Source organism: Solanum lycopersicum, chromosome 7, assembly GCF_036512215.1.
Source record: "Solanum lycopersicum chromosome 7, SLM_r2.1".
NCBI lineage: Eukaryota > Viridiplantae > Streptophyta > Magnoliopsida > Solanales > Solanaceae > Solanum > Solanum lycopersicum.
Window position 1 is genome coordinate 7,463,966 of NC_090806.1, and position 15,474 is coordinate 7,479,439.

General features: G+C 34.8%; 1 protein-coding gene across 1 annotated transcript; it reads right to left on the minus strand.

The window, feature by feature from the left end:
* Positions 1–7,804: 7,804 nt before the first annotated feature.
* LOC138337203 (uncharacterized) lies at positions 7,805–8,505 on the minus strand. Its single transcript, XM_069286838.1, has 2 exons — positions 7,974–8,505; positions 7,805–7,872 (listed from the first exon to the last, which is right to left on the minus strand). Exons 1-2 carry the CDS (start codon positions 8,503–8,505, stop codon positions 7,805–7,807), a joined length of 600 nt encoding a protein of 199 aa, XP_069142939.1.
* Between the last annotated feature and the right edge of the window lie 6,969 nt (positions 8,506–15,474).

Genomic DNA, 15,474 nt, shown 5'->3' on the forward strand with positions numbered 1-15,474 from the left:
TTAAGGGTGGCATGTTTATGTGTTTTCCTTGACCATGTCCAAGAGGAGGTGAAGAATTCATATTGATCTTTCCTTGACTTATTAGACTCTTGATAACGATATTTAGCTCTGAGACTAATTTTTGGAATTATGACCTCCATAATTCTTCTAGGGATTTCACATTGAAACTTTTATTAACACAATAAAACTTCAAACTACAAATAATTACAAACCAATGTAGCCTAAAGAATTATAAACTCCAATTTTTAGACTTAGAACACAATCACCTACATTCATGTTCTCCCAAATCTTCAAGTTGCCCCCAACTCAAAGATCCTGAAACACCAAATTTCATAGCAAATAAAGTACGACTACTTTAACAAAAGACTCAAACTATACATAATAGAATTTTTTAATTATGTTCTTTGCAACACTCTAACAACACTTCAATTTGAACTCTCTCACAATAAGAATATATTTTACTCGTATCTCTCAATGTAAATGCACAACCTTCTTTGGAGAAAACCTTGCTCTATTTATAGAACAAGAGTGACTTCCTACTTCAGCTCTACTTTAAAAAACTTGTACTGATTCCTTTTCCTCGTGAGACTTGGAATACTTGAAGTGGTTCCTTTTCCTCATGGGACTTGGAGTACTTTATTATTTCCACGGTCTCAACATTATTCTTTCTGTTTATTTCCAGTTGGGATTTGGTCTTCTGCGATCATGTATGTGGAACTCGTTCCTCGCACCTGTCACTTGTCAAAACATCTCTTTGTCTAACAACATGAATCAAGATCTTGATGTACGAATTTCGATGTTCATTTGAATATTAAGATAGTCTACGGATCTGAACACCAAATGATTAAGTTAGTTTGTCTTCAACATCTAAATGTGCATATGAAATTATACTCTATAAATAATAATTATAAAATCTCATTTTATCATCTCTTGATTCTTCATCATTGAGAAATATTTGTTGTATTAATCTTTTATCAGTGCTCTATTTACTCTATTTGCTAAAGTTAACAGGACTTCGACATTGATTCATTGGATTAATCTGCTATTTTTTCTTATTCTTATTTTTTAGATGGCTCTTGGAGGTAATAGTCGTCCACCAACTACACAAACTCCTACAAAAACTTCTCCACAGTGGAAAGATCCTCTATATGTTGGGAAGTATGATGAACTCCAGAGACTTATTATTATTCCTGATGGAATGGGGTAAGTATTCATGTAATATTTTTAATAGTTTTGTTAATAAGTGGAGCTAGCCTTGTTTAAAATAACAGGTGCACTATAAAATACTTTAGCTGCATTACTATGTTTTGATGTTTGATCATATTTATAAGTAAGATCAGTTAAAGTATTATTCTATTAGGTTATACAACCAATAATTCTATTAATTTGTTTTCATTTTGTAGTAGCTTCTGTATCATCACAATTTTAAATATAATGGCAGGTTTTATCCTTCTATTCAACCCGTGAAGGCTATGGTTGAATCAATGTGTTCGTGTTATCGTGAGCCATGGAGGTACTGGAAAGATGTTCCATTGAACATTAGAGAGAGAATGTTTGATGGCTTCAAGGTAAAAATATATAAATTATCTACTTGAAGTGTTTAATAACTCCCTGGTCTCAAACAAGTTAATCGATTTAGATGCATGACACATAGATATTTGCAATTTATATATTGTTTAAAGAGAAAAATTCTTATATTGGACATTTATTCAATCTAAAAATTCAATTATATGCAGATGAAGTGTACATGGTCTCTCGAGCACGAACCAAAGATACGAGAAACTTTTTTTAGAAAATGTTCTCGTAGGTTGAATTTGCTTTGGTATGCCCGAAAACAAGATACCAGGCCATCGTGGATTCATGAAGATATATGGAAAACATTGAATGAGTATTGGGCCTCTTCAAAGTTAAAAAAAAACACAGTGAAAAAGGAACCCCAAACATCAGTTCTACCTCGTTCTCCTCATCCTTCTTATAAGGAGGAGTAAGGTAAATTTAAATTAGCTTAAATTGAGTTTTAAAATTAGAATCTTTCATCATTCTATGATTTATCGTTTAATGGGCCAAATGTTTAAGGGTTTCTGGAATTCTGAATATTCCTTATTTTCCTTAAAACTAATTACTTACTATAAATAAAATAGAACATGTAAAAAGTGGAGCAGATACATATGATTCATATACTTTACCCCTTGTTAAGGTATATTCGGCTAAATATTAACATGATAATAAATATTTACAATAATATATATATATATATATATATATATATATATATATATATATATATATATTATTTCATTCTTTGTATTGTAATGTTAGTGATTTTATTATAAATGCATATGACCTAGTGTTTTGGGTTATCCCACTAAAATATTGTCTGATCTCCTTAGTTGTTTTCTACTAAATGACTCTAATGACTTTTTTCTTATCACAAAAACTACCCTAAAATTAAAATCTCTGTAATTATGTAATCTTCAAAATCATAAATTTTTCAACACATTTTCAGCTCTAGAGTCCAAGTTAAGTATTGGGTTGTTTAGCTAAAATGTTTAATATGAGATTCTTTCTATCATTAAGCTGCATTTCATCACATCTTCAAGCTCTGTGTTGATTCCATTGCTCAACGTTCATGCACTATCTCATTCTACTGTTTGTCTTTCATGTCAAACTACATTTGTCCCTTTTGAGGGGATTATACATCAAACTCCATGTAGTACCTCACATGGTTATATGTCGACTTTAATATCTCCTACAACTAGTCTCTTAGTTATTGCATGATCGTGTATTTAAGTATTTCAATTCAATACATCTAAGTTATCTGTTATTTTACTTGGTTATTGCATCAACATGTCTTATAGATTCATCATGCTCAGTTATTACACTTATCATGTGTTATCTTGCATACTTAGTATATTCAAAGTACTAATATATAATTTCTGCCAATATTGTTTAATAATATAGGTTCCAACACTCGGTATCCAGCTTGCAGTTAATTATTAGTACTATCTCGATTGAGCAACATCTGAGTTGGTGAGTCCTCATCTTTTTAAGGTCAACAGTTATATCTCCTTTCAGTCATTTACTTTTAATTTCAAATAGTTGGAGTTAGCTAGGGGTTTGTCCTAGTAACTCATCTTAGTAGAGGTTTTAGGACAAGTTAGTTCAAATTCAACTATTTGTACTTAGATATTCGTCTATTGATATTTCTAGACTCCTTTAGTTTCGCATTCAATTTTATCTATCTGTATTTCTTTCTTATATTAGTTTCATGCAAGTCCATGAGCTTTCCTTGGGGTCATATGTGTCTCCAAGCACCGTGTTACGACTAGGGTCAATTCTCGAGCCGTGACATGATTCTCAAAAATTAGTTGTTGTCCTTAGTACATCCAAAAATACTAATGACATCAGTCGCTTGATTCGACATCGAAAACTTTTGGCAGATTTATTAAAATTATATAATATGATATTTAACATTTTTTTTAAAAAAATTGATATTTAATGTCTTTGATTCATCATTCTCATCTTCCAATCTAAAGGGGATAAAGATTACCATTATACACAATTTATTTCTATATTCCGTCTGTAGTCACTTAAAAGCTTACTAAATATAAGCTTATAAAGTTGTTCGGATTATATTAAATTAATGAATATATTAGTCCAAATAAATATTATGGACTAATATAATTGATTTAATTATTTAAATTCAATAAATATGAATTTAATTAAAGTTTGCTCCATAAAGCCCATATGACATGTCCCTTAAATCTAATTGGGTGAAGGGAGTATTGTTCCAATCGCAGCTCCTCTATTCTAAAACTATAAATAGGGGTCTCATAATTGCGAAAAGAGGACCAAGAATTTAAACAAGAATCTAGAGAAAGCTCGTGGATCAAAAGTCATAAATTTCTCTATAAATTTAAGAATTCAAAAACTCAAGGATTCAAGAATTCAAGTGTTCAAGTTCAAGATTTGAAGAAGTAAAGATCAAATTCAAGAACGATTGAGATCAAGACCACCAGATTAAAGATCAAGCTCCAAGCCGTTGAATTCAACTAGAAGGTCAAGATCAAGATAAAATTCAAGTCAAGATCAAGATCAAGTTTAAGTACAAGAACGATCAAGATCAAGACCACCGGATTCAAAATCAGGCTCCAAGCCTTTGAATTCAACTAGAAAGTCAAGATCAAGATAAAGCTCAAGTCAATATCAAGTTCAAGTCCAAGTTCAAGTTCAAGAACGGTCAGGATAAAGACCACCGGATTCAAGATCAAGCTCCAAGTCCTTCAATTAAACTCAAAAGTCAAGATCAAGATAAAGTTCAAGTAAAGATCAAGATGAATTCCAAGTCTAAGTTCAAGTCCAAGATCAAGATCAAGATAGAGATCAAGATCAAGTCCAAGTCCAAGTCCAAGTTCAAGTCCAAGATAAAGATCAAAATAATCCCAAGTTCAAGATCAAGATTTACATCCCTTGAATTTATATTTGAAAAGGCGAATTCAGAGGAATCATGAAGATTGTAACACTCACACTTGAAATAATAAATGGATTGTTGCTATAATTTTCCGTTCTTGATTATTTTCTCGAAGCGAATTTCATTGTCTACACCATCATAAGAGAATTATTGACCAATTTTATTACCCATATACTCCTCCAACAATAAATGGTCATTCTGAGCACAAACATCACCACCTCAATAATTTCATTTGATGCTTACTTTCCAAGAACTAGTCCTTGCATCATTTTGGCCTAAATCTCTAGTTTATGCTACTTATTATTAAAAGATACCATGTCAAAAATTGAAATTCTCCTTACCATTTAATTGTTTATTCCAAAAAAAAGTCTGATTTATGCCTTACTTATTTTGCTCTAATAGTTTCCATGCACTATATTATATTTCGCGTATTTTTCTCCAACTATATGAATGTAGTAAGCAAAGTTTTAAAAATATCTCATCCTAGCAGAAAGTTGCACAAATTCAGTATTTGATTGTAACTATATATGATGACCGAGGCTACCGCTTCACGTAACATGGGACTTAGGATCATGAGTTACCCCATGCTAATCCCATGTCTAGCATATATCAATCATACAGAGAATAATTGAATAGGATATGTACTCTGTGGAAGCTAAAACAATTAATAACTGAAAGTGGGGATACCCAACCGGTATGAAGGTATAAAACATATGAAGAGTTTATTAACAACTGAAAGATTTAACTTCACAACAATTCAAGTTGATTTCCCTACTATGTCTGAAAAGCTTATAACAGAGATGAGTTGTTGGGACATGTACCCCATCTAACTCTAACAAAACTGAAAAATAAACAAAAAGACTAAACTTAAAAGTATGTCTTGTCCTCGAAGTATGATGACTCACCATTTAAGTTGCTGAAATGTAGACCGAGAATCCATCTAAGCGCAATCTACATCTTGAGTACTTGAACTATCACGTCCTGAGCTTACACGCTAGACGTGGTCGGCATCCAATGACCATTGTTGCCCTTGAGAGAATCCTTGGCCCAGCTTATATAACTTATCGTAAGACTTAAACATAAGATATAACTCAAGAAATAACTTTAAAAATAATAATTAGCCAAAGTGGAAAACCACATCTTAGTCGATTACAATTGAAAGGAAAAGACTAAAAAAACTCATACAATCTGTCTATAAAGCCTCTAAAATAACGAGGAATGTTGGGACAAGACCCCCAATCATCTTTACAACTGAAACTAAAATAATTAAATGATTCTAAAGATGTCCTTCGAAATGAAGGGAGGCTCACCAACTGATTCTGAGGTGCTCACTGGATCAATGATACACCGAGTGTTGATCCTAGTAACTTGCATATGCATCATGCTACAGTATAGGCCAATTGGAATCATTACATTGAATATATGAGTATGCGAGTTGGAATGCTAAACAACAACTTAAGCTTGAAATGGAGAAAGAAGGAACACTTACCCCGGCTCTGCTAACCTCATGAATAATTAACTCATTTTAATATAACGCAATTTAAAAGCATGTGCAATTTAAAGAAAGCTATTTGAAATATGTTGTAAACTCTGAAGGTACAAAGATACAATTAACTCTGGTATGTATGTAAAATACAAGTAAATGATGTATATAAGAATCCAATAATTTTTGTGGGAGTTTCTCTAACTGACAACCATCACTTAAGAGCTACAATGATGATACAACGATCTACCTCACGCTCTCTAACTGACAACCATCACTTAAGAGCTACAATGATGATACAACGATCTACCTCACGCTGCCAGCGCATCATATACCCGGAAAAACGTATAAGACTTAAACTGCCTAATGGATCTACTATTCTACTGCAAAAAAGGTTCATCTAAAAAGGTATGACCCCTTTTATACCCATGGTGGCTACATGGTTTATGAGGGTTGTGAGTTGTCTGAACTCTCCCCAAAAATATACTGGCTCTTATGTTTTTAATAAAACATACTCATTTTGTGGTTTGATATTAGTTCTTAAAAAATACTTTGTTCAATGACTATCTTGGAAATCTTAGTTTCCCTAAATGCTTTTTTTAGAAAGATATAGTTCTTTTCTGAAAACTCTCCCTAAGGCTCCTTTGAAATCAAAGTTTCCTTACTTGTTTAAATGTGGAAAACATTTAAAGTATCTTTCTTGGAATACTTGGTCCCATATATCCTTAAAATAAAGAACTTCAACTTAACTCTTTACTTAGCTTGAAACCTTTAAGAACTTTACTTACTTCCTTGACTTTTTTATCTTAACTTTCCTTGAATTGAATTATGGATTCAAGGTTATGGTTTGAGTTCTTTAATGATTTATAGGTATTTAGAAATCATTAGAAGTAATTAGAATCATTGGAAGCTGTTAGTGTACCTTGTAAGGACTTAAAAGGACTAAACTACAAAAATTGGAAGAAAAACATCGGGTTGAGAGTGTTTGCGGTACGCCGCGCCAGACCTGTTGGTTAGAGGCCCTATCCTGGCGCACTGTAGGCGCGCGGCCCCAAGCCCCCGGTGCAGATGGGGCGTAATACGCCTGGTGCTGCCTAGGTATGGCTGACAAACTTCTCTATTCGTCTTTTGATCCTAATTTACCTAAACCTCCATAGTTATATTCTAAACCCTTAGGATCATCAATACTATCAACAACCAACAGATCTAACTAAAAAACATTTGAAAACTACTAATCATCATCAATGGTTAATCAATCAACTCAACCAAAAGGGTTTCAACAAGATCTATCAAGAGATCATTTCTAATCAAGTAAACAACTCCAAAACTAAAGAACTGAAGAAATATTGGTGTGCAGATGAATTAGTTCAACACGAAAGATCTCACATACCTTAATAGGGATTACACCAGACGAATTCCACTAGAATCCCTTGGCGTTCTTGACTTATTCTTGATCTTTCTCCCTTCTTCTTCTCTTCTATTTTCTCCCAAGCCCTAAGCGTGAAATAACTTTTCTAATCTGAACTAAAACTTATTTTTACCCAATTAAACCCTTAAAATGAATTAGGAAATAAATGATTTCAAAGACTAGTTTGTCCTTCCTTAAATCCGGATTGGACTTACCTTAATGCAACATCTTAAATTTCGAAAGGCGTACTCCCTCATACAATATCAAAATTTCACAAACTTGGCGCTGTTGGAAATATCTTAAAGAATTTCCAACCATAACAAGAACTACCTCTAACTCATCCTTAGCTAGAAGTTATGGACATTTAAAAATGACCAAAAATCACTTTTTAAACTTAGGAAATTTTCCAGATTCCTAAGTGAAATTTTTTAGTTTTTTAGCGTTACAAGTTACCAGATGTTACAGTATCTCCCCGTTGCGAACATTCATCCTTGAATAAGATTTCTTTCACTAATATAAAAATGGTAACCTTAAGTTTAACACTCAACAATCAAAACAAGTACAACAGACTTACTCATAGTTTATAAAGTAATAAGAAGAGAATTTAGTACCTAGATCTGTATACTCTCCGGATTCAAAGAGATGTGGATATATCTTCTTCCTATCCTCTTCATATTCCCAAGTTGCTTCCTCAACAAATTGGTTCCTCCAAAAGACTATGACTAACATAACTTCCTTTGTTCTCAACTTGCGAACTTCACGCTCTAAAATCTTAACCAGAATCTCTTCATAGTATAAGCTATCCTTAATCGCAATACTTTCAATTAGTACAATCAATGAAGGATCACCTATGCCCTTTTTCAACATAGAAATGTGAAACATTGGATGAACTACTAACTCTTGGGGTAGCTCTAACTTATAAGATACACTGCGAATTCTCTTGGAGATTCTATAAGGACCAATATACCGGGGACTAAGTTTCCCCTTCTTACCAAACCTCATAACACCCTTCAGGGGTGAAATTTTTAAATATACCCAATTATCCACCTCAAACTCCAACTGTCTTCTCCTAAAATTTGTGTAGGATTTTTGACAAATATCTGTCATTTTCAATCTCTCTTGGATCATCTTCACCTTCTCCATGGCTTGGTGAACTAGATTTATACTTATTAAACTCTCTTCACCAACTTCGAACCACCCAATGGGAGATCTTCATCTTCTCCCATAAAGAGTTTCATATGGAGCCATTTGGATACTCGAATGATAACTATTGTTGTAAGCGAACTCAATGAGAGATAGGTGATCATCTCAATTACCACCGAAATCGATCAAGCACTTCTTAAACACATCTTCTAAAGTCTGGATCGTACGCTTTGCTTGCCCATCCGTCTGAAAATGAAAAGCAGGGCTTAAGTTCACCTTTGAACCCAAACCTTTCTGGAAAGACTTCCAAGAATGTGTAGTGAATTGTGTACCTTTATCTAAAATGATTGAAACTGGGACTCCATGAAGTATCATCACCTCTTAAATGTATAAATTTGCATAATTCTTTGCCGAGTGAGTGGTCTTTACCGAAAAAAAGTGAGCTTATTTTCTCATTCTATCGACAATCACCCAAATCGAATCATGATGTTTGTGAGACCTTGGCAGCCCTATGATGAAGTCCATGTTAATCATCTCCACTTCCGTTCCGGAAGTTCTATATTTTGATCCAAACCTTCAGGCTTTTGGTGATCTACTTTAACTTGTTAACAATTCGGGCACTTGGCGACAAATCCGGTAATGACCTTCTTCATACCTTCCCACCAATATACTTCTCTCAAATCAAGATACATATTTGTGGAACCCGGATGATTGGAATATCTTGATCTATGAGCTTGCTCCACAATCCTCTCTTGGATTCCATTTACCATAGGTACACATAACCTACTTTGATATCTCAATACACTATCTCCCCCTTGTTCAAAAGCTAATACTCTTTGCTTATGAACATTTGCTTTTAATTTAAGAAAAATGGGATCTTGGTCTTGCTTCTCTTTTAATTTTTACACTAATGATGATTCATCCCCATTGGTCACTACTCCTCCTCCTTACGTGGAATCCATAATTCGGACCCCTAAACGTGCAAGTCTATGCATATCTTTTGCTAGTTCTTTCTTCTCTTCTTCTAGATGGGAGGTACTACCATAGACAACCTGCTCAAGGCATCAACAACCACATTAGACTTACCTGGGTAGTAATGAATACTTATGTCATAATCCTTGAGCAATTCTAACCATTTGCTTTGTCTGAGATTTATCTCTTTCTAGGTGAACACATATTGTAAGCTCTTGTGATCAATGAATATATCAACATGAACATCATACAATTAGTGACACCATATCTTCAAGGTGAAAACTACAACAACTAACTCAAAGTCATGAGTTGGATAATTCTTCTCATGAACCTTCAACTGTCTGGAGGCATAAGCTAGAACTTCGCCATTCTTTATTACAACAAAACCCAAAGCTAATATTGATGCATCATAATACACCACAAAACCTTGAGTACTTTCCTGTAAGGTCAACACTAGGGCAGTAGTCAACCTCTTTTTCAATTCCTGAAAACTTTTCTCACAAGATTCAGACCATTGAGATTTAAGTGTCTTCTGAGTCAACTTTGTCAAAAAAGATAAAATAGATGAAAACCCCTAAACAAACCTTCGATAGTAGATATCCAAACCCAAGAAACTTCGTATATAAGTTGAAGACATGGCTCTAGGCCAAATCTGAACTGCTTTCATCTTTTGTGTTTCAACTCTAATCCCATCACCAAAAAAAATGTAGCCCAAGAATGCCACAGACTTAAGCCAAAACTCACACTTGGAGAATATGACATATAACTCCTTATCTTTCAAATCTGAAGAACTATCCTGAGGTGACTAGCATGATCTTCTTCATTCTTTGAATAAATTAGTATGTCATCAATGAAGACGATAACAAACAAATCTAAATAAGGTTTGAATACATTGTTCATAAGATCTATGAATGATACAGGCGCATTGGTCAAGCCAAATGACATGACCAAAAATTCATAATGCCCATATCTGGTTCTAAAAGCTATTTTTTGGAATTTCACATTCCCTAACTTTTAACTGATGGTAGCCTGATCTGACATCAATTTTCAAGAAGCAAGAAGAACCCTGAAGCTGGTCGAAAAGATCATCTATCCTTGGAAGAGGATACTTATTCTTGATGGTAACCTTAATCAATTGACTGCAGTTTATAAACATCCTAAGGGAACCGTACTTCTTCCATACAAACAAGACCAGAGCGCCCCAAGGTGACACACTTGGTTGAATAAAACCTTTATGTAACAGATCTTTCAGTTGTTCTTTCAACTCCTTTAACTCTGATGGTGCTATTTTGTATAGCGGAAGAGAGATAGGATGAGTATCTGGAAGAAGATCTATACTGAAATCTATCTCTCTCTTAGGAGGGACTCTAGGAAGATCATCTGGAAATACTTCTGGAAACTCTTTCACTACTGGACTGCCTGAATAGGAGGTATATCAACAATATAGTCATTAACTCGAACTACGTGTGTAACACCCCGTATAAAAAAATAGACCAGACTTCAATTTTTCAGAAATTAGAGGTGCAATCTACGGTCACCATCGACGGACCATAATCTGATTTATAGCCCGCACTGTGGGTCCGTGGTTCACCATTGTAGCCCCTCCCAAACATAGCAGAAATTAGTCGGCTAAGTCTTCACCCACGGACATACCTATGGTCCATGGATCAAGACCCCATTACCCAACCTCTAACAGGAACCACGACTGACCAGTACAATCTGCAGATGGACGTACAGACCGTAGGTGAAGGTTAATTGTTAGTTAAGGGGGAATTTCTGATTGGGTCAACTTAAAAATGGTCATAAATGTTAGCAAAAAATGAATTAGGTGTGTTATTAACTATGATATGATAGATAATTGAATCTCTTTCCAACGCCGCGAAGTTTGCTAAAATCCAACCTCAAAGTAAAAAGTTATAACCATTTTAGTGAAGGAATGTCAAGCAGACTCAAATGACGGACCCAAACGATAGACCATCGGTTGAACGACGATCTGTCAGTCCAATTTGTCCATTGAACGATAGAGTCTCAGTCCAATCCATTGATTGGTCCGATAACAACTATTTTAAGGGTCTTTTTGTCTTTTACTAGTTTATTTAACCCCTAAGATGCATCATTTAGACCCTAAATCATGAGATTTTAGATAGTTAAGCCTAGAAACATAACTAAAACTTACCTAAGTCAAATCATTAATCAAAGCTTAGAAAATTAGAAGCAAGAGGGGAGGAAAAAAAATCAAGAACCCAGTTCAAGAATGCACCAAGGTTCCATCAGTTCTAGCCCCGTAATATAAAGATTCTTCGTGGAATTCAACACCTGTCCTGTGGTATTTAACTAGTGGGTTCCTTTCACCCATTAGGTTCCTACTTTTCAGTCAATTTCTTGATTCCCATATCATGACTAGGCTTAGGGTTTCTTAAATAATAGAATTATTGGGTTCTTAGCTATTTGAATGATATGAATCAGACTATAACGTTAATATTATCACATGAATTTTAGGACCCTAGAAATGTATTTATTTAGTTTTTGAATTAACATGGTAGATCAGATATTTTAGTTATTCAGTTATACATGCCTCAGTTATTAATGCATTATTATCAAATTGATTGTTGCATTCTAAGTTTTCATGTTCAGTTTGAGCTATCCAGTATTTACAGAAACTCATCCTGATCAGTTAAACACTTAATTCATTTGGAGTAGCATAATACTTACTTAGACTAGGGTTCAGCGTATCCAAATAGTCCAAGAACTACTAGCCAAGCAGGTTGTAAGTCCCATTTGTGGGCATCAGTATAGTGATCACGCAAGCATGACTTTAAAACTCTGGCAAAGTATATTGTGTCCTCTCGATGTGGCGTATATATCGTACTCCATATTTACCTCATGTGGTTTTATTATTGGTTATTATAAGCTCCTACAGTTCAAATATATTACATTGCTTTGACTATTTAGCAGTATACCTAGTATTCAGTTTGAGCGTGTTATAAATTTGTCATTACATTTAATTATCTCAACATTCAGTATATCATGTTCAAATTATATCATTGTTTTATTGCTTGCTCAAATATGTATTATTTCAGCGTTACTCTATCCTACATTCTCAGTACCTTTCAAGTATTGACGCATACGTGCGCTATTTCTTCTTGTGAAAGAGGTACATGTTCTCAACATCCAGATCACGCTAAGATTGATTTTAGTGGTGAGTCCTCATTCTTCGAGGACAACAATCATGAGTTTCTTTCCGGTATTTTTAGTAAATGGGAATTCCCTATCTTTTCATTTTAGTTATGATTTAGCTTCCGCACCAGTTTATTTTCCCTAGTATGCTCATGATCATGCTAACATGGTTAGCTTGGAATCACTTATGGTCCTAAGTCCTTTCGCGTCTCGGGGGTTGCTCGTGGAATGACAAACTTTGTATTAGAGTACTAGGTTTAAGCATCCTAGGATATCTGAAAAGCCGCACTAAGTAGATTTATTTATATGGGTGTGAAGTGCACCACATTTAATGAGAGAGAGGCTAAGAAGTATTCTAGAAAAACATCATTTTATTATTACTCTAATTGTGTGTAAGGTATGATCTAATTCCATTCTAACTCGACGTTCTATGTTTCAGCTCATGCCTCCTCGTAGAGCTAACTCTAGGAATGTCAATGCCAGAAATGAAAACTCACCTCCTCCACTCCCAGATCAGGAAGTCTTCAATGTTGAATTGAGGAATTCCATTCAAATGTTAGCTCGACGTATCACCAACAAGAACAATTAGCGAGTTTAAGCTCATGTGAATGCAAATGGTGGATCAACAACAGCTAGGGTCTATAACTTTATTAAGATGATTTTGTCTGAGTTCTTAGGATCGCAGACTATTAAGGATCCCAAGAATTTCTTGGATCAGATCAAGAAGATCATTGATGTGATGCAGGTCACTAAGAATGATCGAGTTGAGTTGACATCATACCAGCCAAAATATGTTGCACATATCTGGTACACTTAGTGGAAGGAAAATAGTGGTACAAATGCAACTCCTATTACTTGGGATTGCTTTAGACCTTTTTGGACAGGTTTTTCCCAACAGATTTGAGAAAAAAATGCCCAGGAATTCATGAACTTAAGGAAGGGTAACATCATAGTCCAAGAGTATGAGCTCAAGTTCAACAAACTCTCTAGGTATGCGCCTCACATGGTTGCTGACTCTAGGGCTCAGATGAATAATTTCTTGTATAAAATGTCAGATTTGGTGAAAACAGGGTGCAAAAATATTATGTTACTGGGAAACATGAATATCTCTAGGCTTATGACTCATGATCAATAGGTTAAGGGTAATAAACTTAGGGAACAAGCTAAGGAGAATAACAAGGCTAGGACTGGGAACTATGAATACCCTCAGTAGAAGTCGAGTGGTGGAAATTGATCGCAATTTTAGCATAATTCTTCAACCCAAACCCTGTGTCAGCTAGTGATCTATCCTCCAAGATCAAGTATGATCAGAAGGTTAAGGCACCAGGATCTAAGTCTCAATGAAGTGTTTTAGGCACCAAGATGTATCCCAATTTCTCTAAGTATGGTAAGAAACATCCAGGCGAGTGCCTCACAGGAAAGGAAGGACGTTTGGGATGCGGTTAGTCTGGTCAGAGGTTGAGGATTGTCCTTCTAGACAGGGTTAAAGAGATAGTAATGGTAGATCTCACTCTACAACTTTAGCAGCAATAGAAAGTTGCCCGACTCAACAGGGTATCTCATCTGGTACAGGTGGCGTTCAATGCAAGAACAAGTTGTATGCTTTTCAAGCTCGCTAGGCTCAGGTTGATGTTTATGCATTGTTAGATCTACGGGCTTCTCTCTCCTTTATAACTCTGTACATATCAGTCCAATAAAATGTTAGTCCTGAAACTCTCTCAAAACCTTTCTCAATCTCTACTCCATTTGATGACCCAATTATAGCTAAACGGGATACAGAAATTGCCCTGTCACAGTTTCTTAAAAAGTCACCTCAACAGATCTTGTAGAGTTAGAAATGGTATACTTTGATGTCATTTTAGGCATGGATCGGTTACATTCCTGTTATGCCTTAGACAATCGTAGAAGTAGGATTGTTTGTTTTCAGTTTCCAAATTAACCAATCTTAGAGTGGAAGGGTAGTAGCTTAGCGCCTATAGGTCTATTCATTTATTACCTTAAGGACAAAAAGATAATCTCTAAGGTAATCTATATTATCTAGTTCGGGTCAAGGATTCTAACTCTAAAGCCCCAACTCTTGATTCAGTTCCAGTAGTAAGTGAGTTTCCAAAAATATTTCTAGAAGATCTTTTCGAATTCCCTCTTAAAAGGGAAATCAATTTTTGAATTGATATTCTTCTAGATACTCAACATATTTCTATTCCTCCTAATAGAATCGCTCAACCTGAGCTTAAGGAATTGAAATATCAGTTGAAAGACCTTTTATATAAGGGTTCATCACACCTAGTATTTCACCATGGGATGCACCAATGTTGTTTATAAATCAGAATGATGGTTCTCTCAGAATGTGCATTGACTATAGACAATTGAATAAGGTCATTAGCAAGAATAAGTATTCCATCCCCACGATTGATGACTTGTTTGGCCAACTTCAGGGTGCTAGTCTTTTTTCAAATATATACCTCAGATCGGGTTATCATCAGATCAGAGTCAGAGATAGTGACATTCCAAAAACTGCCTTCAAAACTCGGTATGGTCATTATGAATTTGTAGTTATGTCATTTGGACTAACAAATGCTCCTGCAGCTTTCATGGATTTGATGAATAGAGTGTCAAATAGTACTTGTACTTGTTCGTTATTGTCTTTATTGATGATATCCTCATCTACTCTATAATGAGGAAGAGCATGTGAGTCATTTGAGGGTTGTTCTGTAGACTCTCAAATATCGCCAATCATTCTCTAAGTTTAGCAAATTTGATTTCTGGTTGTAATCCAATTCTTTCCTTGTTCACATTGTATCTAGCGAGGGGATATGAGTG